Source organism: Callorhinchus milii, unplaced genomic scaffold, assembly GCF_018977255.1.
Source record: "Callorhinchus milii isolate IMCB2004 unplaced genomic scaffold, IMCB_Cmil_1.0 Scaffold2, whole genome shotgun sequence".
NCBI classification, from domain to species: domain Eukaryota; kingdom Metazoa; phylum Chordata; class Chondrichthyes; order Chimaeriformes; family Callorhinchidae; genus Callorhinchus; species Callorhinchus milii.
Window position 1 is genome coordinate 59,065,261 of NW_024704743.1, and position 25,669 is coordinate 59,090,929.

At 39.9% G+C, this 25,669-nt stretch overlaps 1 protein-coding gene across 1 annotated transcript in view; it reads right to left on the reverse strand.

The window, feature by feature from the left end:
- Positions 1-24,468: 24,468 nt before the first annotated feature.
- The window catches only part of umad1 (UBAP1-MVB12-associated (UMA) domain containing 1), a 56,924-nt gene continuing 55,723 nt past the window's right edge, over positions 24,469-25,669 (reverse strand). Inside the window, exon 4 of the mRNA XM_042332332.1 lies at positions 24,469-25,648. Within this exon, the coding sequence (XP_042188266.1) occupies positions 25,388-25,648 (261 nt within the window). The 3' untranslated portion in view covers positions 24,469-25,387. The remainder of the gene's footprint in view (positions 25,649-25,669) is intronic.

Sequence of the window (25,669 nt, forward strand, 5' to 3'; positions counted from 1 at the left end):
AGGGGGGGAGAAGTGGGGGGGATCCCCGGCACCTTCACCGGCGACAACACATAATACCTTATTGTTTATAGCCGCCGCCGCTCTCTTCCCTCTGCAGACACCGCGGGGCGATGTGGGGACTTTATAGGAATGGGGAGGGAGGCGGGTGGGGGGGGGGTGGGTGTATTTTTTGGGGTGATGGTAGTGGGGGGGAGGGTCTCCCTTACAGTTGTTGCTGCTTTTTTTTTGGGGGGGGGGTGGGGGGAGTGTGGAGAGCGATGAAAAGAGCAAAAATCCGGTGGTGTTGTTGGTGCTGCGAGTGAGTGAGTGAGAGAGAGAGAGAGAGAGAGAGAGAGAGCGGCTGCTGAGAGAGCACAGTCTGTGTGTGTGTGTGTGGGGGTGTGTGGGTGTCTGTGGTGGAGGTGCACGAGCTGCTCCCGGGCCCGGCGCCGCGCGCCTCTGATTGACAGCTCAGCTCATCTCCCCCCTCCATCCCATCCCCAGCGCCGTGCGAGTGGGGGGGGGAGGAGCCCTTTGATCGACAGCCGCCCGAGCCAATCAGTCCCCCACCTCCTCCCCGAGATTGACAGCCGCGTCTCCGCCCCCTCCGCAAAGCACCGTCCAAGCTGGGCGGTGCCACAGACCGGGGCAGGGGGGCGGGGCTGCACTGCGCCAGCGGCCGCCTGCCATTGGCCTTCAGCGCAACCCGCGGGCCGCCCCCGCCCCCCCCCAGGGTGATTGACGGGCCCGCGCTCCTATCAGGGCGGCCAGCGCTCTCACGCGCGTGGTCGCTTTCGCGTCCAATCAGCAGGCGGGAAAGCGGGGAGGGGGGCGTGGTTTGGGGGGCGTGTGACCAGCCCCCTCTGACTGACGGGACAATGTGTGGGACCGCGCTCAGTGACTGACAGCAGCATGTTCCAGTCAGTCAGTGCAGCACCACCTCCAGACCTCCGGAGGGGGCAGTGTTTGACATACATGGCATTAGTAATGAAGTTGAATAAAATGTATTAGAAACTGGAGGGTTTCTTTCCTCTTAGCTCAACCCCCCCCACACACACACACACACACACACACCTTTCCGGTTATCCTGCCCCATATTTCCTCCTTATTCAAGTTCACTCAAAATTCAAATGATCAGTAATCCTTGCATCTGATGTGGAGCCTTATCATGTTGTGGAGGCGTCTCAAAGCGCTTCACAGAATATACTGTGAAGTGTGCATCCGTTCCCCTCACCGAGGACACTTTTTCCCGCCTCCATCACATTGACCGCCTCCGTCCATACCTCACAACCAACGCAGTCGAAACCCTCGCCCACGCCTTCGTCACTTTCCCAGCTGGACTATGCCAACGCCCTCCTCGCTGGTCTCCCCAGCTCCACCATACATAAAATGCCATTAACTCAAAACTCCACTGCCCGGTCTCAACAAAGACACCTGTAGTTCCGACTGTCTTCACATGTCAGTCCATTGAAGAAGGAGCACCTGAAACGGAAAGACATTGCATTCCTGGTGAAAGAGATCTGGATGGAGGTGAATATTAGGTGTTGCTCATTTGGAATGGTAATATTATAATATATAGTCTAGAAGAACCCTTGCTGGCAAGCTGCTCAGTGGTTCTAGCTAATATTAAACATTTGAAAGTTTGCAAGGTGGGGCATTAGTGACCATATAGCCCAGTGAATCACACTTGCTATGGCCCTAATGAACTTTGAAAAGAGTTGATGTCCCACCAATGTTTTAATTTCGGTGCGCAATATTATTCTCACTGCATTCCCAGCTTGCATTTCCCCCACCCCTCCTCCCAACATATGATTACTTTCTCCTCAGTCTCAGCCACATGACACACATTCATAACATAACTTAATATGTAGGAGCAGGAGTAGGCCATTCGGCCCTTCGAGCCTGCCCCGCCATTCAATCATGGCTGATCTTCTAATCCAACTCCAGTTAATAACCTGACCCTGCCTTATCCCCATATCCCTTAATCCCTTTTGCAATAAGAAATCTATCTCAGTATGGAATATGTTCAAGGACTGAGCGTCAACAGCCCTTTGGGGTAGTGAGTTCCATACATTCACCACCCTATGAGTGAAGAAGTTCTTCCTCAACTCAGTGCAAAAGGGATGGCCTCTGATTTTAAGGTTGTGACCCCTGGTTTTAGTTTCTCCAACCAGGGGAAACAATCTCTCACTACTCTATCATGCCCTTTGATGATCTTATAGGTTTCTATAAGATCCCCTCTAATTCTTCTATATTAATAATCCTTGCATTTGATATAGAGCTTTTCACGTCAGGAGGACCTCCCAAAGCGCTTCACAGAACACACTGTAAAGTGAATTGACTGTATATTTGTGGGCGAACGCGGCAGCCAATTGCGCACAGCAATGTCCCACAAACAGTCGTAGATTGAAAATGACCAATTTATTATTGTTTTGGGTTTTGGAGGGATTATTATTAGGCGTGTGGAGTAAGGAAACTTGCCCAAGGTTTCGCCCTGCCTGGAATTGAACTCAGGCCTCTCGCTTGCAAAGCGAGTGCTCTAACCACTGAGCTACAGGATATTCTAGAGAATATAGGCCCAAATTGGTCAGCCTATCCTCGTAACTCATCCCCTTCATCCCTGGCACTAACCTAGTAAATCTACGCTGCACCCCCTCCAAGGCAAGTACATCCTACCTTAAATGAGGAGACCAAAACTGGACACAGTATTCCAGGTGTGGTCTCACCAGAGCCCTATACAGTTGGAATGTATCTGAAACTATTTTGTTCAAAGTCTGAAAACAGAACTGCCAAATCTTCTCTGTAATATGGAAGTTGTTTCTACTTACATAAGTCACCCGTCTACTTGCATAAGTCACTCTAATACTGGTGTGCTATTCAAACGGTAATTTCTCTCAGTTGTTATTCTCCGCTAAAAATGACACGAAGAAAGGCATGATATTGTTGTTTTTCTTTGTGGAAGGTAGCAGATAATTAGTTCGAAGGGCATCATCATGTTGCAACTCATGGACATTTCCACGGATGTCATCATTGTTACTTTGTGGTTAGCCCACAAAAAGGGAATTTCATTGATGTGGAAATGTACTCAACTACAGTCAGTTTTGTAGCGCTCTCCAACAGGTATTATGTTAAAGGGCCAAGGCTTGGTCACTTGGGAGGGAAAACTGAGAGAGTACTCTTCATTTTGTTTGGATTGCAATAAGGTGATTCATGTCCATTGTGTTGCAGTGCTTCACAAAACCAGAAAAATATTTTGTAGAACGGTTTCCTCGTAATAGTACTTTAATATAACTTTAATAGGTGTAATTTTGGAGATGGTTTTATGCAATTTATCTACTTCTGGCTCTATATCTGCCTCACTGGGAAAAAGAAAGTACAAGAAATTAAATTTCCTTTATTTATTTTCTTTTATTAAGGTTTATTACTTTCTGAAGAAACCTGTTTTCATAATGGGATTTCCATAATTTGTAACTAAGAACCAAATTCATGGAATGAAACTCGAAAGTTCCTTTGAACTTTATGTTCCATTTATAGTTGAAAACCTAACCATGGAATATAACCATAAAGGTACCACAGCCCAATTAACATTAGTGGTAATATTTAACGTTTTAAATTCAGTTTGGGTGGCGTCGTGTTAAATTCCTTGCATCATTGGGTTCAGAGTTGCCCAAATTCCAACAAAAGCAATGGATAATCTTAGCCCAGTTTCCAGCATTTATAGAATCCACAGCTCAAATCGCTCACATTTATCAATCATCAGTTGCTTGATTTTATACAATCCAGGACAAAGTAGGTTGATTGAAGAATCTAAAATATTACATATAGCAGCTCCCCTAGCCAATATGGCAACAAAAAGTTTAAATAGCAAGGCTTCAGATCAAAAGCAGACTCTTCAAATAGAATTGTTAAAAAGATCATGGTTGACAAATAATCTGTCATTGGTTATTGCACAGCCCGTATTTCTGTGTGTGTGAGAGAGAGGGGTGGGGGGGAGGGATCGATTTACAACTAGAATTTAAAATAAATACAGCCCTACTTGAGTATTGTGTTCTGGGTTGGTAAAGGTAAAACGATGGGCAATAAAATTAATTCATGAGATTGGGCACCTGAGCTTTGAGGAGAGATTGCATGCAGAAGCTGGCAATGTTTACAGAGCATTGAATAGATGATTGAAGAGGTGAACGTATTTCTCTTCCAGCTCCTAAACAATAGAGATAAACTTGTCTCCATATTCAGTATGATCAAGAGGTCTACAAGATGGGGTCATGGTCTAAATTCATTAACGGGTGGATAGAAAAACAGTTTTGAATATTATAAGTACATTTATCATTTTGTTCATGAATAATAAATAGTGTGAACAGCCAGGGTCCAGATCAAATGGCCTCTAGAGAACTCTACTTGTCACTGCTACATGCATTCCCATCCAGCAACCAAATTTACCAATATTCCTGAGACCTTTTCTTCTCTAAAAGTGTTACACAAAGAAGTTTAGCAAACATTTTGTAAAAGTTTAAGTAAATTTTATCCACTAGATAGATCTTGTTTGCTAGTTTAGTTACCTCCTCAAAGACTGCCAAAAGATTTGTGAGGGTTGATCTATTTGTGAGGGATGATCTTATGAGAGATGATCTATTTAATAAAACCGCGTTATCAATTTAATAACACTCTTCACGGTCTCCATGATTGTTAGATAAATAGCAATAGTATCCTGTGCAACCATTTGAGCATATCTCCACCATCAGCATTAGATTAATCAGTCTAAAATTCCCAGCTTCACCTCTCACTTTTTTGAATTTTGGGATAGCATTCATTCCAGTGCTCCAGTATAGCCCCATATTATGGGACTTCTGATATTAACTGTAACCCCATCTGTTCTCTCCATTACCTTTCGGATTCCAGGGTGTATTCCATCTGGTTCAGGTCCCCTGTTGACATTTAATTCCTTGAGGTTTGCTCGTAAATTAGCACATACAGACTTCTCAATATGTTACAAATTCCTGAGACAATTTGCTGAACCTGGAATTTGTGTGTAGTCTCCTTTACCCAATTACTATCTCCTACCTGGCAAGCCTGAAACACACCCCATCCCCATCTTTTTCCTCTCACCTTCATGGAAACCTGCCAGCCAGACTCCCTTTCTTTGTACGCATCAAAATAATTCCATAAATAATACAACTTGTACAGCCCTCTATTCATACCATTGTGTAAGAAGTGAATATTTGGCAATATTCAAAGTCAACAAATAAAGTTGAGGACATATATATAATGACCTTTTGCTGGGTATCTCTCTCACACAACTGAGTGATGATTCTAGGCCAATGTTGCTATGTTTGTTTTAAGCCATCTTCTGCAAATGTTATTTCAGATCACTTATAGGGCCAGTGGCACTGCAGGAATTCTGCCACTTGGTTAATCAGTCATCAATTAATATATTTTGCAGCCAACTATTAAAACTGAAACTCCAGGGCACTGCTGATGACAGCACAGCCAACCTGGATAATTGGAAGGGCAGACCAGTCACTGGGGGCAGGGAATCCTCCCACTCAGCTCCTGTTAACCCTGCAAGCCAAAGCCCTAATGGGTAGGGTGGTGCTAGCTAGACCAGTAGCGGGAAACTTTTCCAAACAATGATACCAATGGCAAGCTATGCATTTTTAGTTGGTTGGAACAACTCACACTCTGGGGTCCCCAAGCTTTGGCTCTTACCATCCTGCCCCTGATACTTTCTGGAATTAGGTAAGCAGGATGCTTCCCCTAGGGAGAGAGCGTGCATTCCATTCCACCAATCTATCTCTGGGATTTCTATGTGTTGGTGGGATGCATGGAATTTTCAGCTTAGTTTGGATACTCGTAAGCACGGTGATGTGTTTCTGCATGTGTCAGATATCCGACTGACCCCCAAAAAAATTATCCACACACACATCTGTTCCCATTCAGAAATGAATGTCATGTAATATTTTTATCTAAGTTTATGTTAATGGTCTTAACTTATCACTGTGGAACTCTCATCTTGGTTTGGATACTGTTAAGCATGGTGATGGGTGCGTCAGACAAATGATTGACCAAACAAAATTCACAACCTTCTGACCCAGTGGTGAGAGTGTTAACAACTGAACCGGGCTTACATCTAAGTTGAAGAGTCATGGTTTAACAAAATTACAAGTTTACATAAATTTACGTTCCTCTGAGTTTAAAGAATAAAGGTAAAATACACATGTTCCCGAAGAGGGAATAGAGAAATAGAAGCAGAAGTCGTTTGAAACATAGAAGAGCCATTTTTATTTGTACGCAAAATTTTGTGGTGCTTATTTTTGCAGTTTTAGTTTTTCTTCTGAAAAAATTACTGAAATAAGCCAATTGGAATTTCCCTGCATCTTCCAATCATAAGGGTTAAAAGAATTTTAATGCAGAATTTTCAGTTTGTCTGAGTTTCAAGATCTGAATAATAAATAATAAAAGTAAAACAAAATACAGATGTTGAGGGTTTAGTTAAAGAGATCAATAAGCAACTCAGTTATCTCCCACCTTCAAAGGCCAATGACAATGTTTTTAGAAATTTGTCAGGTCTGCTGCCCTTATAACTCAATGTCACTTATCTTCAATTTAGCACCAAAATATAGAACTACTGAATAATGTTTTGCAAATTCACACTTAATAAGTATTTCAGGATAGCTAAATATTTTTTCAAAGAAACAAGATTTTTGGTGGACAGGCAAAAGCGTTTCAAACCAAATAAACTGCAAAACATTTTGTAAAAGGTTAATTAAATTTGAACAAGATGGATCTTGTTCACCAGTTTAGTTACCTCCTCAAAGAGTACCAGGAGATTTATGAGAACATAAGAACATAAGAATTAGGAGTAGGAGTAGGCCATTTGGCCCCTCGAGCCTACCCCGCCATTCGATAAGATCATGGCTGATCTTCTGACCTAACTCTAATTACCTGCCCTATCTCCTAATCCTTCTATTTTTTAAAAATCTATCAGTCTCAGCCTTGAAGATGTTCAAGGACTGAGCTTCTACAGCCTTCTGGGGTAGTGAATTCCATAAATTCACTACTCTCTGAGTGAAGAACTGTTTCCTCAACTCTGTTCTAAAAGGCTGGCCCCTAATTTTAAGACTGTGATCCCTGGTTATAGATTCTCCTACCAGGGGAAACAGACCCTCAGTGTCTACTTTATTCAGCCCTTTAAGAATCTTATATGTTTCAATAAGATCTCCCCTAATTCTTCTGTACTCTAGAGAATATAGCCCTAGTTTATTCAGCCTATCCTCTTAGGTCAGTCCCCTCATCCCAGGAACTAACCGAGTGAATCTACGCTGCACCCCCTCTAGGGCAAGTATGTCCTTTTTAAATAAGGAGACCAAAACTACACACAATACTCTAGGTGCGGTCTCACCAAGACCCTAGAGTTGCAGCAAGACTTCCCTACTCTTGTACTCTAAACCTTTTGCAATGAACGCTAACATGCCGTTTGCCTTCTTAGTTGCTTGCTGCACCTGCAAACTAACTTTTTGAGACTGGTGTACAAGGACACCCAAATCCCTCTGAACACGAACACTATCTAATCTCTCCCCCTCTAGAAAATAATCTGTTTTTCTATTTTTTCTACCTAGGTGAATAACTTCACACTTCCCCACATTAAATTCCATCTGCCACCTACTCGCCCACTCCCCTAGCCTATCTATATCCCATTGCAATCTTTTTGCATCATCCTCAGAGCTTACTCTCCCACCTAGTTTAGTGTCATCCACGAATTTAGATACGTTACATTCATTGTCCTTGTCTAGATCATTGATGTAAATTGTAAATAGCTGAGGCCCAAGCACTGATCCTTGTGACACTCCACTAGTCACAACCTGCCAATTCGAGAATGACCCGTTTATCACTACTCTCTGTTTTCTACCCATTAGCCACTCTTCAATCCATGCTAATATGTTCCCATTAATCCCGTGGGCCCTAGCCTTGTGATGAGAGATGATCTATTTAATAAAATTTTGCTAACCACTCTTTAAGGTCTTTGTGCTCGTGAGATAGCTAACGATAGCATCCTGCGCAACCATTTGAGCATTTCTCCACCATCTATTCTAGATTAATTTCAAACTCCACACCCACCCCTCCATCTTCACATTACACCCATCAGTCCCATCTCGCTCCAGAAACTCATCTAATTGTCTCTTAAATACAATTCGCTTCAATAGGCTTCCCGGGTAAAGTACTTAAAAAATGTATTATCCTTTTTGCAAAAACAGGTCTGCCTGATTTCCCTTCCTAAATTTTAACTGGTGCTGTGTTTCAAACCTTCACATTGATGAACAAATTGCTTAGGTCAACATTGTTCATTTATTTTGTAATGCATTTCTTATTCTCCTCAAGTGGTCTAAATTAATCCTGGGTTATCATGGCTATTTAGCACCTTGGGACGTCCTCTCGATGTGAAAGGTGCTATACAAATGTAATCTTGTATTGTATTGTATGATTGAAATCTAAATATTTGTAACTGGAATAATAATTGCAAATTCTTAAAGGTTTGACCGTTTTTTCTATTTGCTGTTTATTTGTGATAATCACAAATTTGCCTTCTAGATTTATTGATTTCTCTCTTTTGATTTGTTGTGATGTTTTTACTGTATAATTCACTTTTTTTAAAAAACACAGGCAGACCCAGAGGATATGAAGAGGGGTGGCAGAAGTTACATTGAGTGGAGTCTGGGGTCCTCAGCATTTACTCACTATAGATGTTTAAGATAATGCATTTATCAGTACCTTAGGGTTTGCTGAGAATAGCAAATAGCATTGATGTGTTTAAGAGAAAGCCTGATGAAGACTTGAGGGAGAAGGGAATTGAAATGCTATAGGGGAGGGCATTAGGAGCGATGGGGGCTCATCTGTATAAACACCAGTCTGGATTAGTTGGATCAATTGATCTGTTTTCGTACCACTCTATATAACATAGCTTCAATTTTTCATTGTTGATTTCATAGTTCCATTCATTTAAAGTGAGCCAAACTACAGCAAATTTAAACATGTGACAGAGGCTATCGAACAAATAGAATTTAAAATACCATTTGTGATTCAAAATAACAAAAACATTTTTCCCACATATTGTCAAAAATCCTAAATCATACTAGCTTTGAGTACACACAGGGTTTATTAGTTCTCCCTGAAAAGATAGCCTATAGAAACTTGTTTGCTATTAAAGTATTAATAGTTTGGACAAAACACACACCTGTCTTAAAGGAAGGTGTGAAAAGTGGCATTTATTTGAGCCAAAAGTGGGGACTGAGCTCCTAAGAATTTATTGACTGTTGAGGATTAAGTTGATAAGATAAGATGCAGATAAGATGAATAAGGCTTTGTAAACACTGGGTCAGATAAAAGACTGAAGGGGATAAGTTGCTCCTTCCTACCTATGTGACCTGCTAACACCACATCAACCTGTTCGCTCCCTCTGCTCAGCAGACTGTGGCTGCTCCAGGTCCCCTGCCATCGACGTCGGCCTTCAGCCTCTCTGCCCCAACCTTTGGAACTCTATCCCGCCATGAAATTTGCTATATAAATGTCATTTTGTATTGTTTTGTAACTCTACTCTTAAGGCTGAATCCGAGGAACCTTTGATGAAGAGGGCAAATGCTGGCGGGAAAGTAACTGTCCTTTAGGTCAACTGAGTAAAGCCTGCTTCACACACACTACTTAAATTATAATGCCGGTGTTAGCAGCTTTTCTCTTGTTTGAGGAACTTGTTGAGTTGCCTTGAGAACTACTATAGAACAATAATTGTGGGCTTCCTGAGTATCACAAAATTGGGTAATAAAAGCATTTGTAACCCTTTAGCAGTTTAATAACTTACACTGGACCACCCTGGTGTTACAAATGTGAGTAAGCCTCACCAACCAATGAGTTGTACAGCATAGATCACACAAGCATTAACATGAGCCCATTCCTCTTATTCAGTCAGATTTCCCCCTTGGGGCTCTCTGCAGCTCGAGTGGTCTCGAGGACCATTTGAACAAGCTTAACCATTAGGGAGTGCCATGGTGGAGCCTTTGATGGATGTGCAAGGGGAATGATATCTACAACAGCAGCAACTTGCATTTGTATAGCGCCCTTCACACAGGGTAGCGTCCCAGAGCGCTTATCTACAGTGGTCATGGATTACATTAGAGGCATTAGACTTCCACCTATGACTACTTGCAACTTGTAAGCAGCATCAATCTGACCCTAGTACCCTCCCAAGAGGAAGGTCTTTTGGTATCTGAACATCGCTGTTAATTGCAGATTGCTCACTGAAGCGTCACCATGTAGTGAAAACAAGTCAGATCAACAAAAACTAGGGAACCCCTTGCACAATAATACCCATCTCACTTTAGGACCACAAAGCTACCATAGAGACTTCAGAGTGCAGTTTTATTAATACCATCTGTAGCTGAGAATCTAGAGCAGGAGTATCTCCTAGTGGGGTAATTTACTGGGCCAATTGTAACAGGCTGAAGATTCTTCACTTGCTCCTTAGTTATGGTGTGGAGTGATAATTTTGGTACCTGAAGTAGATACTGTTTAGAACACTGATTAGGGCAGAACCAATACCCTCATTTGTCACAGGACCAGTTGGCACATATGACATACATGCTTTTATTTGAATCCTTTCCTCTCTAATTTGCTGAGGTCTTTTCATTAAGTCCCATTGTATGTAGGAAGAGATACCAACCTATGTGTTACGTTTCACAGGCACACAATGAGTCAAATCGCCTTCTCCTGTGATGGACATTTCTGTACTGAGGCCTCACACTTTGACCAGAAGCATTAAAGCCACCAATAATGCCCAGCGTGCTACTGTATATAAAAAAGGAACACCACACCACTCTCAAATCCAGACTTCTGTGACGTATCTTGATATTAGCTACAGAACCAAATTAAGTTACAGGACAGAAAAAGGTCTGTCAGAAAGAGCTGTTCATTCAGGTGAATTTTCCTGCCTTCCTAGAAATTTGGCTGGAATAATCTTTTTTGTGGCAAACCATATGCAGTCTGTTTGACAATGCGGTGAAAACTAACTGAAAGGCCAAAAGAGATCCCTGCCTTGTTCACAGAGCAGTAATCTGGACACACATGGGATGTCTGCCAACAGTGTGGTATCATAAAGCCTGCTTTGGGGAGGATGCCCAGTTTTTAAATCGATTGTTAATTTTATGATTCTATAATTTCCGATTATTTTATCTTGGGTAATAAGACAAACAAGTTTGTTATACAATTATAGTAAATAATAACAATAAATTATGCCCTAATTGTACAGTGCAATTTATAGTGTAATCTTGCAATTCTAGTCTTTTTGAATGAGGCCTTTGAATGCACATGGAAATGAATTATAAACCTTTCCCACGATGAAACACGAGTAGGGACAGCAATTTTATCTTCCAGTGTTTGAATCTGTATTCAGGTAGCTTTTAACAGAGCTGCTAACATTCCTTAGATCATGAACAAGTAGGCATAAAGCCCGTTTAATGAACTTTATGAATTCAAGTAAATGAAACAAAACCACACGAGAAGTTTCTAAATGCGCAGTATGAGAACTGTGATTTTGTTAAAATGTCCAGCAATTCAATACCTGTTTTTTGCTTACCCCTATACAAATTACATTCATGGAGAGACAATACCAAATAGTATATTTATCTCAATATCCTTTCCAGGCATGAAAAGCGCTATATCAAATGCAAGAATTATTATTATTATTAATTGTCCTCATACATGAATAAATACCACATAGGAAGAGATGGGATCACCTCTAGTTGAGGGGTAATTGATACAGTGGGGATGGGATGCCTTTTTGAATGCCACTGCATTTTAGTGGGATTTCTATCCTGAGATTTTTGTCAAATGAGTTTGTCAAACTCTGCGCACAGCCTGGATGATTCCCAATGCTTTTTTTTATTTATGAATGCCTGCTGCTGTAGTCAGTCTGCTTATTAATATAATGGATGCAAGCATTACATTGCAGTCCAGTCTGTGAATGTTAATAAGCAGTGTGTGTGTGTGCTCATTGAGGTTACTCTGCAGAGATGCGATACTGACACGGTAAATTGAAACTCTTATTGTACCCAATCCTGGGCCAATATAGTGCAAAAAATACATCTTGTGGTCTTGTAAAACTGTATAAGTGTAACATTCTGAGCATATACTCAGAAAGACATTCTGTATGTCTGTTTAACATCTCTACTTATCAGTCACTCAAAATAAGGATTTTAAAACTGCTTCATATTGTCTTTTACAAACCATCTTTCATAAGGTTGCACCACTGTAACAATTAGAATTAAATGCATTTGAACATCAGTATTCTACTTTACAAGTCTGTTTTCGAAACTAAAATAAATGATTGGTTATATGTACATACCAACCTTGCTTAAGATATGAAAATATATCTGTGGCTCACCCAAGTAATACCCATTTAAGTATCACTTGATATGTTTGCTCTGATTTAGAAAATTCCATTTATGTTGCCCTCTAACACATTGCACTCATTGTAGCAGAATACCGGACAGAAAATTGCTCAATTTTCTACAAATAGATGAAAGAAACCTGAAGACGATTGTTATTTATTTGGCAATTTTCTTCTCTCCCCACAGCCCCTCTTCTGAAGGCATTGAATCATGCCGGCAGCTCTCCAGTACCTCAATCAAGTGGCTGTTCTTCATATGTGAGACTAGACAGTGAATGTCAGTGAGCTATTCAACCTTGGGGGGCTTCAGATCCAAGTCTAATCCTGCTCTCACCAGACATCTATATAGGCACACTTCTCAGGAGCCCTGACTAATTGCTCCTCTCTTAAATCCAAGCTGAGGACCATTGTAGTACCCAACTGGTACATCAGCTGATATCAACTAACCTAAGATAATCGAGCCTGGGACCTTCCTTCCCAAAATCCCTATAATGTCAGCCCATCTTACACACTAACTGCTTAACCACTTTGTCAGCTCCATGGAAAGACAGAAATAAAGACAAGGGCTAGTAAACTCAGTGGTTAGAGCACTCACCTTGCAAGCGAGACACTTGGGTTCAATTCCAGGCAGGGCGAAACCTTGGGCAAGTTTCCTTACTCCACACACCTAATAATAATCCCTCCAAAAAACAAAAACAATAATAATTTGGTCACTTCAATCCACGACTGTTTGTGGGACACTGCTTTGCGCAATTGGCTGCTGCGTTTCGCCCACAAATATACGGTTAATTCACTTTATAGCATGTTCTGTGAAGCGTTTTGAGACGTCTAGAAGATGTGAGAAGCGCTATATCAAATGCAAGGATTATTATTGTTATTATTTAAACTCAATACTGTTTCTATGTAACTGTTTGATTCCCAGGCAGGGTGAAACCTTAGGCACGTTTCCTTACTCCACATGCCTCTGTTTACCTAGCAGTAAGTAGGAACCCAGTTGTTAGTCGATTGGTGGATCGCTTTTTCAGTGGTAATAATCCCTTCAAAAAAACAAAAATAAAATAATAATAATTTTTGATCACTCAATCCATGACTGTTTGTGGGACACTGCTGTGCACAATTGGCTGCTATGTTTCGCCCACAAAATACAGTCAATTCACTTTACAGTATATTCTGTGAAGGACTTTGAGACATTTCGAAGACATGATAAGGTACTATATCAAATGCAAAGATTATATTATTATATTAAAATTTTGGCAAATTCTTAAATTGTCTTAATTTTGGAGATGATTTTCTGTAGTTCCTCAAACAAGCTCTGGATGACCAGTGGCAAAAATCAAGCCAGAATTTAAAAATTTGCCAAAATGATGTACAATCTGAAGTTTTTAAGACAATAGTGTGAAGGCTAGAAGTGTGTGGAACTTCAGGTCCTTGGTCTGCATGACACAGACCTGCTCCAACTACTTTAAAGCTGATTTTATAATTCCTTTTTATTAATTATGTTTTAGCATTATTTAATATTCTATTCTTTTGTAACATGAAAGCCTTTTTAGTTTTCTATATTTTGATTGTAGACCTATTCATCATGTAACCTCTCTTTGAAAACTCTCTGCATTATATCTTTGTTGAGAAATTCTGTTGACTTGAAATATTCATAATTTTATATTACTAGGTCTGTTTCTGTATCCCAGCAGAAGAAAATAGTGGGTCCATTTCTGGAAGAGAAGAAATGGGAAGGAGATGCAATAGTCATTTCACTATTTTGAAAACTAGCTATTGGCCATTGAAAAAATATAAAACAGCCAAATAGGGAATTCTTTGTATTTTGAGGCCTAAAAAAATCTGTTTAATTCTGTTTTTTCTTGACCAGACGTAGCTGAGCTAGATTTTACACATTTTTTTAAATCAGCCGGTAGCTGACACACACAAAATCTTATCATCACCTTTAAGAGTAACCAAACCAGACCGACAGCCATGTCGGCCACCTACACCTGGAAATTTCTCTGTGTTTCCCGTTCTTCCTTGGAGGAACTCACACCTCTTACCTAATTCTAAAAAGTATTAGAAGTACTTTGACAAGAGTCAAGACTTGGGGACAGATTGCGTGTTGAAATTTAACCAGCTAAACCAGATAGTTTGCCATTCCTAACACTGGCTGGCAAGCTTCCCACAGCTTGTCTAGCCAGGACACTAAGTCTAAATGCATGAAAGAATTGTCACTATCTTCCTGCCCACACTTCTTGGACACACATTGGTTTGCAGGATTAGCAGGTGCTAAATGGAAAGAATCCCTGCCCCCAGTGACTGATCTACCCTCCAAGTCCTGCCAATGAACCAAGCTGGTTTGTCTGTCATCAGTAATGCCTTGGAGTGTTGCAAACATGGCTGTGCCAATACTGTTGACTCCAATTTAATATTCCTTTGCTATGCACATCACCTTGGAGACAGATCACCACCAAGGAGATCCCATTACCTTCCCCTGAGGAGGATAGTCACTAGTTGGTCAACATCTGACAAGTGCAGTTTAATCTCTAAGTAGATAGGAGATACCAGGAACTTCTTTGTGAGCCTCTCAGTGAGTAGCAAACTCAGCATTTAGCATGTGAGAGAAATGCCAACCTTCCACAGCCCAGACATACACTCCTACCTACTGAGTGACAGTTTCATCATTTGGAAGAATACATTTTCAATAACGCCTTGGACGTTCACACACAATTATGTTACCCTAAAAATATCAGTCAAATGACTTAATTTTAATTAAGCAGTATTCTCTAGTCAATGGAATATCCCACTATATCAAAGAGAAATGTAATGAACATTTACAAGACAATTTCTAACTGAAGTATTTGTGAGATTAGGTTATCTTCATCAATTACATCTTCATCAATTACTGAACAAACAGCTGTATCATTTTTTTATCAGTGCTCTGAGATGGTGTGAGGGGCCCTCTACAAATGCAAGTAGTTGTTGTTGTTGTTGTACATAAAACATTGGAAAAGAAAAATCCTTGATGGATTTTTACTGCCAACTTATCTGTTTTCAATCAGGAACAGTTTCCAGGCCTGATAGGTGAAAATAAATATTTTAATAATCCATAAATGCTGACTATTAGCTTCATATCACATGAGTAAGAATGAGCAATAGTTCCAGTTGTGCTATAACTAGGTCAGTTTACTTTGGCTTCTATTATCACTAATGTAAATGTAAAATAAATATACGTAGTGTTCTCCAACCATAGCTAAAGTACTACTGCCCTGAAGGCAGGAGTCTAGGCTATGAATGTGCTCATATATACATCGTATCCACCAAAGATGCTGAACTCATTTAACATGTTTTAATGGTTTATCTCATTCGCTGATAGCATCAGATGTAAAGTGAAATATGCTCTCTACTTCACTCAAAAATCCTCCTTATACGTTATTAGTTTGTTTCCAGAGCCAAGTCATACAACATCTGTTTCTCCTGACCTCAGATCTGACAAACCCATCAACTGTTCACGCCATAACGAGTACTGAAAGAGAAGCTCCCTCTCCCGAGACAAGCAGCTGATTACCCGTGTCCCTGCTCACTCTGGCTTTCCGAAATATGACTTCTACCATGAATATTACAGCCCAGAAGCGTTGCTTCTCACAAGCAATATGCCTTCCCCCCTCCCATACACACTTGCACATACACTCCCACACACACTGACACACAGATCCATGTAGATTTTCCCAATTGCTATACCAGCTATCCTTATCAGGTATCCAAGTAAGATTAATAACTCAATGTCTAATTGTGGAGCACCGAGATGAAACTACTCTAACCCATTTCCCACATTAGCAGGAGTGAGAGGAGACTAATCCACACAGGCTGGGCTGGATTCACACCCAGGTCCAATGCCCCTCACATTAGGATCAGGAATAAGAGGTTAGTATTGGATAAACCTGGTCTCTGGTATTGAAGTTGGACATCTAGAACATCAGGGTGCCTCGAACATCACAAACTGTTCTGTAAAAGGTTCTCCCACCATGCTAAAAACACAGCCACAAATGGTGGAGCTGAAGGGATGATGGAGTAAGCAGTTCAGAGAGGTAGGGAGATGCCAGGGCCAGAAGATTTCAAGATCCTGATTTGTAAGTCTGCATCTTGAAATCGATCGTTTCTGCAATAGGTAGTCAATGGTGTTTGGTAAGGATGGGGTGATGGGTGCGTTGAATATGTATATGTGTGGGGTGGGGTGGGATACGACTTTGAAAATGGGATCTTAAAAACATGCAGAAATATTTTTAAATGGATAAATGGAAGTGAGGCTTCATGCAGGGTATAAACACCAACGGACTAGTTAGGCTGAATGGTGTGTTTACGTGCAGTATCACTTTAAGTAACTATATAAATGATGCAGAAGAAAAAAATGCACTATTTCACACTCTGTTGAAGTGGAATGTCCTACCTCTATAAGACGAGCATCTGGTCTGGGAAAGGACAAAGCTCACCAAATAAAACAGTTGTGCTGGTACCAACCAATACTCGTCTTTGAGGCCATATTTCCTGTGTCCCAGTGTATGACAATAAATATTGTTCCACAATAACAGAGATGTCAAGTCAAGCAAAAGCCACCAGATTACAATGCAATATCAAACTTTGTTTAAATACTTGAATAGCATTCTACTGTAGAGCAGCCGTAACCTCCCACCATGTATTGAGAACTAGGGAGCAGCTTCTAATTTTTTCTATGGCAGTAAATTACTAATAAAGTAGCAAGCTATTTTAATTATAAACGTTTTGTTTCCAGATACCTTAAATCTAAGATGACCCTGTCGTCTTTGGCCTGGATTTTTCCCATTAATCATCCTTACTACCATAAACATTAAACAAAATATCACAACTTGGTTATAATTTGTACATAAAAGTTAGTAAGTTAATATACAAATCATTAGATAGTCCACAACTACAGAATTTGTGTCAGATAACACATTTCTACTATGTCCTGTACTCAGCCCTTTATTAATTGGCTGAAAGTTCAAACTATTTTTATTCTCATTATTGACTCTAGTTTGCAGGACAAACCTGGTGTTTCAGACTCAGAACTTTTATTCAGTATTTTAACTCTTCCATATTTTACTATTCCCCACAGTAAAGAGCCTGATCTCCCCTTTAGTGCCAGCCCAATGTATCAACTAATCCCCTCAAGCTGGAAACACCAGCCCTGTACCGGACAGTGTTTCACTGAATGGTTCCCCTGCCAGGCCAGGACCGGGTGCAGAGTTGCATATGGTGCCCTTGATCTTAGCCAAAACACCAAGAAGTGATTAAGATTCTTTATTCTGGACTTGCAGTAAAAGTGCAGTATCCGGAAAGGTGACACACACATAGTAACACATTGTGCAGTGGCTCCTGCAATGTTGGTCTCCAGTCAATAAAGTTGGTTGCCTGGCAATGAATCTAGCCTTCAATGCTGCTGGATTGTACACCATTGCGTCTTTGAACTAACATTGGCACAGATCTCCAGTCAGGCTGGTTCTTCTTGAAGAGTTTTGAGTGCAATTTGGCAGTGTTTATACTGCCAGATTCATGGCAGATGGCTGTAAATTCATTTCACCCCACAACTTGGCTGTGTAAATTGGGTACAACTGTCGACCATTGAATAAAGTTTGCTTTGTGTCATAACATTAACCTGCATGATTAATTCAGAGTTGTGTCAGTTCCAGCTTTGTTCCAAGTTGGACTGAGAAGGATTCAAATACAGGAATGATAGTATACACATTATGCATATTTATTAAGTGCTGTACAGAGCTTGTTGCTCCCCTATTCCTTGTTAATGAAAGAACTGAGGCCAGACTTATTAGCAATGGGACTCACTTCCCATCTCTACGATTCATCATGTTCCTGCATGTTAGCTGTTCCAGATATTAATGTGTCTCCAACTACTGTTAGGAGGTGCCTGAGTATCACAGTTTGTTTCAGTCTCCGAGTGAGAAATTGCTTGCATTTGATGGGCTGCCTGAGATCAGGAACTTGCTCTGTGGGGAATTCACTGGCGTGAATCCATTCTCAATCTTTCCATGAAGCAGCGCTTTTGGCCTTTGTCTATTTCCTTCTTAACCTGTTTTCATGTAGTATCCATGACATACTTTACACCTCAAGTCCACAAAGTCAGGTTGTTCTCAGACTTCTGCCTATGTCACTAGTGATAACTTACCACTGGGATAAGTCGTCAACCTCATATAACTTGTGGGGTTATACTGAATACCCCAGCTATTTCCTATAAGAAATATTAATTATGATCCTCTGATAATTAGTCACGCTGGATATCTCGTAACTTGTCAGATTTTTGTATTTTTAAGATGGGTGTTTGTTTGTTACAAACCTCTGATGACTCGTTGTTTTATTGTCTTTAAGTCGCTAAGTAATTCAGGTGTGAAACCAGCATTTGCTTTGTGACTTGTACCTGCAGGTCTTCATCTTTCTGCTAGCCATGTGGTATGGCATGGGTGAAAAACATAATGGCATTTGTGACCAGTACTTACTGGTTTTCCTCCTCCCGCTAACCTCCGCCAGCCACACGTGATATGCAGGTAAAATTGTTTCCTTTCCTGTGACCTTTGTTTGGGTTATTCTTGAGTTCTGTACAGTTCTGATCAGTTGCCATGTAGGCATTGGTAAGATGGCATTTTTGTGTCTGTGGTCATTTTTGCTCTGCATAGTGTTATCAGCTTGCATTCAGTTTATGTATCTGTGCAGTTAATGTATACCATTCAGTTCCTTGCATTCATGTATAAGCTACTGTAAATCTCTTAAAGACTTATACAAGCATTTTGCATATTAAAACAAACTTAAAAGAAATGTAGAAACTTCTTTTCCATGCTAATTCGAGTACTTTGTAATTTCAAGACATTGTAGTTTGGATAACTACTCAACTCTAATAAAATTGTGGATTCCTATAGCTTAGTGGTTAGAGCACTCGCCTCACAAATGAGAGGATCTGGGTTTGAGTCCTGGCAGGGTGAAATGTTGGGCAAGTTTCCTTACTCCACGCGCCTCCGTTTATCTAACAGTGAGAAGGAACCTGGTTGTTAGTTGATTGGTGGATCACTAAAAAATCGAGTTTAAGTATTCCCCATAATTGGTACTTTCTTATTCCACATCTATATAACTATACCCAAGAACATGTTGTTCGAAACATCTTCACCCCAAGGACTCCTCAAGTTCCATCTCATCAATTCCCTTTGTCATTTAATCCTCGTGTCCGGACTATGAACTTGCATCGTCTATGCTGACACTGCAATGCAGTGCTGGGGGTGTGGTACATTGTTTGAGGCAGGGTTCTTCAAATGAAAATATTAAACCAAGGTTCCATCTGCCTGTTCAGGTGGATGTTAAAGTTCCCACAGCAGTTTTCGAAAACAGAAGATTTTCTACCGATGTCCAGATTCTACCGATCTGTTTGTGGGACATTATATTGTGTAAATATTGACTACCACATTCATCTATAAAATGCACAGCCCCTAAACTTTATTGTGAAGCGATTTGAGACGTCCTGCTGACCTGAAAGATGCTAAATCGATGGAAGGATTTTTAAGTCGCATTATCTTCAACGTTTATATTTCAAATGAGGAAAATATTAAGTTATCTCCGTCTCCTCTCATCGCTCATTACCTCCATCATCAAAGCCTTATTGCTGTCACTGCATTACTAAGTCATTTAGTAATTTTCCTTCCAGAATTTAGAATAGGGTATAAACTTGTCTTTCGACTTATAAATCTGAGCAACGAAGCCTGTAAACAGTTATTAAAATAATTTGACTAGATAGCTGAAAGACAGGATTATAAAATTCTTTACTAATTGGCTGCTGTCAAACCAAAGTAATGTTAAATGACATGTTCTCTGCCTCTCAGAAGAACTTATTGAGAAAATGGTGGACAGGAAACTTGGTGTTAGAATTTAATTCTATTAATCCTGACAGCTAAGAGGGATCCAGTAGTGCCTTTGATTCCAACTTAGAAAAGAGGCTGTTAGGATAAAGTTCCAAGAATTGAATATCATAAAATGTAGCTATATAAATAACAATATGAGCATTTTAAAGTTTTGTGTATTTATGCATGAAAAATAACTTGAGTAATTGATCCAGATAATGCCTTGCAGTTGATAGTTTTATTAAAAAATGCAATACCAGACAATATTATGCAACAAATATTTTTCAAAAATAACTTTTGTTGAATCATTTAGCGATTCATTTAAACCTTTCTTGACTTATTTAATATATGATTGGGACTAATTTCCGATATTTCTTTACAAGGTTTCCTGTGGTCAGTATGTTATGCTTCGATTGCTGGAATTTGTACAAATTGGATTCCTTATTAAGATATATTGGAAATTACCCTCTGACATATTGTAGATACTTATAGTTTTATTGCCAATCATTCTAAGACTTACTGGAACAGCTAGCCTTATATACTTGTAATTAAATCTTTACAAAAAACAGGTCCAGTAATATATTATGGTAAAATTGTTGGTCATGAGTTTCACATAAATAAGGCAAATCTTTTAGTAAGCACAATTTCTTGAGCTTTATTTTCTCCAAACCCCATTTCAAATCCAGGAGGAATTACTGGTCCTGTAAGCAATTCCGTACGGCACAGCACAAATAATTATTCTATTAGGCAGGACAATGTGATTGTTGTATGAATATGCAAACTGCAGTTTTCATCAATTTCCTTTCAGAGTAAAACATCATGGTCATCATATTTATCTGTAATTCTTGCAAGGGATGGTCACAGAAGGCAAAACTGCAATTTATCCTAAATACTTTTGTTTCTTTGTGGCACCTACATTTCTATGAGTCTTATTGTTATTTATGAGCACAGTAAACAGTTTTGGCATTACTATTATTCTGAATCATGGGGGTATTTTAAGATATTTTGCACAGTTTTCTTAAAGAAGAAATGGAGGTTAGGATTTTTATAAAACCTTCACCTCGTTGGATCTAGTACGGTGCATTCAGTCTATTGAGACATTTCAGCATTTATTTACATCCTTTTTTAATCCTATTTCCCCACCCATTGGTTAAAAAGCTTACATCTCGTACCATAGGTATCTATTCGACTGCTTTTGGTAATGTTTCCCAACCCCTCTCAACTACAATCCCTAGCTCAGGTGCCCATCCAGCATTATTACATGCTTTAAGACAGCCTGCCCACATGAAAGGCACAATATAAATATAAATTGTATTGTATCTGAAGTATCCACCTTATCCCTCAAACACCTTGACCAAAGGGGGCTCCCACCAGGCTGAAGCCAGATGTGTGTTGAATAGCTGATGTGGAAACTCTGAGGCATGAAACAACAGTTGTTGGAAGGCATTACTTGGGAGTCCAGATCCGTGATCACACATTCATATATCCAGGGCTTGGAATCTTCCTGTATTTGTATGCAAAGATAAGCAGCTGCTGCTCAAGCTCCACACCTCTAGTGGTGGAACCATTGCTCAGTGGTTAGGAATGTGTGTCTGAGCTACGTACAGGAAGATGGTGGCAATGTTTTCTATAATTGATGTTGAGCTGTGCTGCTCACCAGGAAGCTGAAAGGGAGTGTCTGATACCTGCTATTTTGTTTTGGTCAGATGGGTGTCTTGCAGAAACCTATCACCATACTTAAAAGAGTACCCACACCATCTATATATGGAAACTTCTGCATCTGGAATGGAAGCTTTCAGCACTCCAAGGCACTACATGAGTGAAGGGCACTACATAAATGCAATATACATTCTCTCCTCAGGACACACCCTACTCACCTTAAGTCCCATTACATAGTGGCTAGCATGCTCGGCTCACAAGCGAGAGGGTCTGGGTACCGATTCCCGGGTAGGGCGAAACCTTAGGCAAGTTTCCTTAATCTGCACACCTCTGTTTAGCAGAAGTAGGAACTTGGTTTTTAGTCGATTGGCGGATCACTTTCTGGAGATAATAATCCTTTCAAAAAAAATGTGGTCACTTAATCCATGACTGTTTGTGGGACACTGCTGTGCATACTTGGCTGCCGCATTTCGCTCACAAAATATAGTCAATTCACTTTACAATATACAGGGTAATCAACAGGTTGTGATAACATCAATCTTAAAGAAATTATATTTTAGTTTTAGTTTAGATAATAGGGTAAGTTATCACGACTTTTTGGTCACCCTGTATATTCTGTCTGAAGCACTTTGAGATGTCTCAACGAGATGATAAGGCACATCAAATGCAAAGATTATTATTACCTTATCACAGAGTGCTAAGAGCGAAGGATTGGAGACCATAGAGTGCAGTGGCTTGCAGGGTGGGTGACATGTTGCAAGCTAATATTCGCTGCGTGAAGGGAGTGACTGCTTTGGTAGGATTGAAGGAGGGCACAGAGTTAGTGGAGCAAAACGCATGGGAGGGATTTATGGGACGTTGCTATGCGCAAACTGGCTGCCTCATTCACGTAACAAATACACAATTATTACACTTCAGAGTAAATCCTGTGAAGCTTTTTGTAATGTCCTCCTGACGTGAAAGGCAGTACATCAAATGCAAGGATTATTATTATTAAATCCTCTGTGTAGTCAGGGATGTTACGTACTCGTGACCAAATTCTTAAGATTTCCTGTTTTTATTTCTTTCTTCTATTGTTCTTTAGATTTTCCTGCAACATTCCCCAGTTACGTGGACAGTGATATGATCTCTCCCTGTCCTCTCTTATCTCATCCAGTAACCAGCTGCTGGTGCTTATTAACAGTCTCTGATTCCACTTGCAGTAGTAATACTTGTGCATACACTGCAGCAGAAGTGGAACTGCATTTAGAAATGCAGGTGCAAAACACTAACTCATCTTCAAAGCCAAGTGCAATCCTGTTTTTTTTAAGTATGTTTGCTGCTGATGTTATATTGTGGCAAATACTCAATACAGTACAAGTATAATTCATCTGCACTAGGATGTGGTTTCTGCCTCAAGTCACTGATCTCCCACCAATGTGTCAGGTTGTTTTTTGTGTTCATGAAAGTTGAGTGAAAAAGACAAACACACTGTCACAAACCATTTTGCAGGGCCACGAAGTTTCAGTCATTTTTGGGGGGTTATGCGGAAACCATGCTTAAAAATATCCAATCCAAACTGACAGTTCTACACATGCAGGTGCCTATGCACTGACATTTCCTTTTATCTGGAATGGACAGATACTCTTTCCTCTGCTTACCTGATTTCAGAAGACTTGGAGGACCCCAGATTGTGATGGGGTACTGCTGGGTTTTAACCAGCTGGGTTTAATACTACGTAGCTTGTCACTGCAATGCAAACATTATCCTTTTGCTAATCCAGCTTGGACCACATTACTCATTAGGGCTTTGGTTTGCAGGGTTAACAGGCTTGAGAGGAGAATCCCTGCCCCTCCAGGCTAGCTGGATCATCTATAATTAACAGCACTTTGCAGTACTATAGATCTGTCTTGGTTAGGAAGCAGACTACCAAGGCGACAACGGTGGATGGACTAGATTCTGATATTCCATGGTCAGTCACATCACCTTGAAGCCAGCTCAGCTGCCAAGAGACATTCATTTATACTGTGGAAATTTTGTATAAAAATCCTTAAACATCTCATAACAAAACTGTGAACACAGTTTTAAAATGAGGGAAAATTGTTTTCAACCATTTATACCCTTGAACTGAAAGACTAAAAAGAATTGATTGAAAGACAGTCATTACCTAAGAAATTGTTTTTCTCTAGTGTCTGCTACGGATGTCAGTTGGCAGTAGTACTCAATGAAACATCAGCAGACAAAAGATTAGGGTCAATTGGTATCACACAGCACATACTATTTCCCATGTAAAAACTGTGGAAATATTTCCCATTGTTAACGTAAATCACTGTAAATTAAAGTATGTAAAATAACAGCTACAATGTGAGCTTTAAAGTGAATCATTAATTCTCAAGTTACAGAAAAGACTCGATGTGCAACGATCACCCAAAGCATCATAGCAATAGTTTACTTCCAACCCATAAAATGCAGCCAATATGTATTCATTGCCACTGATGCAGTAAAATGGATACTCTGACTATAAGGAATAATTCAATAAACTTTATTTAGGCATCAAATCTCAATTCAGCAACTTAGATAAATTGCAATGCAATACAATTACAAATTAAAGTATTATCCCATTCTCTAGTACTAATAAAACATTCTTTCAAAATTCAAAACTATATCAATAAGTCAGAAAAATAATCATCACCATTATAAATAGGCAATTAGGTAGATCCTGCAGTCAATGAAGAACATATTATATTAACTGACTGAATTATTTAAATTGGAGATAGAGAATACGACCACATTACCTATTAGTGCTTTGGGTCGCCAACAAGCATATATGGACATATTTAATAGAACATGTGTATAGTAGAATATATCATTTTATTTCCATCGCACATAAAGGCCACATATTTTTCCGTACATTTAAGACAACATTAATTATAGAAGNAAAAAAACTAACCAATATCCCCACGAATTGTTTAGATGCTGAATGTATACTAGACTTTTTTTTGATATTGATATTTTATATCAATTGACTTGCTTAAAAGATGAAAATAATTCTCTCTCATTCTTCTTCAGCCAAGCTGAGTTGCAGAACTCCCCATGACCTCTGATCAATTCTATTCTGTCTATGATCATCCAGCTGGAGGCTCAATGTGGATGGTGATGAACTGAATGTTAATTTCCCCCTCCTATCACACTGTACCTCAAGAAGAATACAGCTTTCCTATAGTAGCCAAACTGATCATTCCTTTCAATGAGGTAACAGTTTTTACTCAAACAAGCACTCACAATCTTTTGTTTGTGAGGGTTGACTGGTGCCCAGTGAAGTTACTGATCAATAACATCAAAGAAAATCAATTTGCATCAGAAAATAGAACAAAAATACTGCCAAATTTTGCTGAAATATATAGAATGCTGTAAACAAGATTTATATTGCAAAATAGAACATTAATTAGGAATCATAAAGTACAGAGTTTTCCAGAGTAAAATCATACCAGAAGTTTGCTAAATTCTCATTTACATCCTTAGGTAGTTTTAAGGCGTCTGGGAAATCGTGAAAACTGGCCTGCAATGCCAGAATGTGAGGCGCTAAAGTGAATGGAACATCACCAAGGAGCTCCACAGCTAAAGAAGTATTTTCTTCCGGTTGGTTCATCTGTTCAGCAGTCGCTGTTTCCTCTGTTAGTGCAGGGTATATGTTTGTTGCTTCTCCCTTAAAAAAAAGAAAATGATA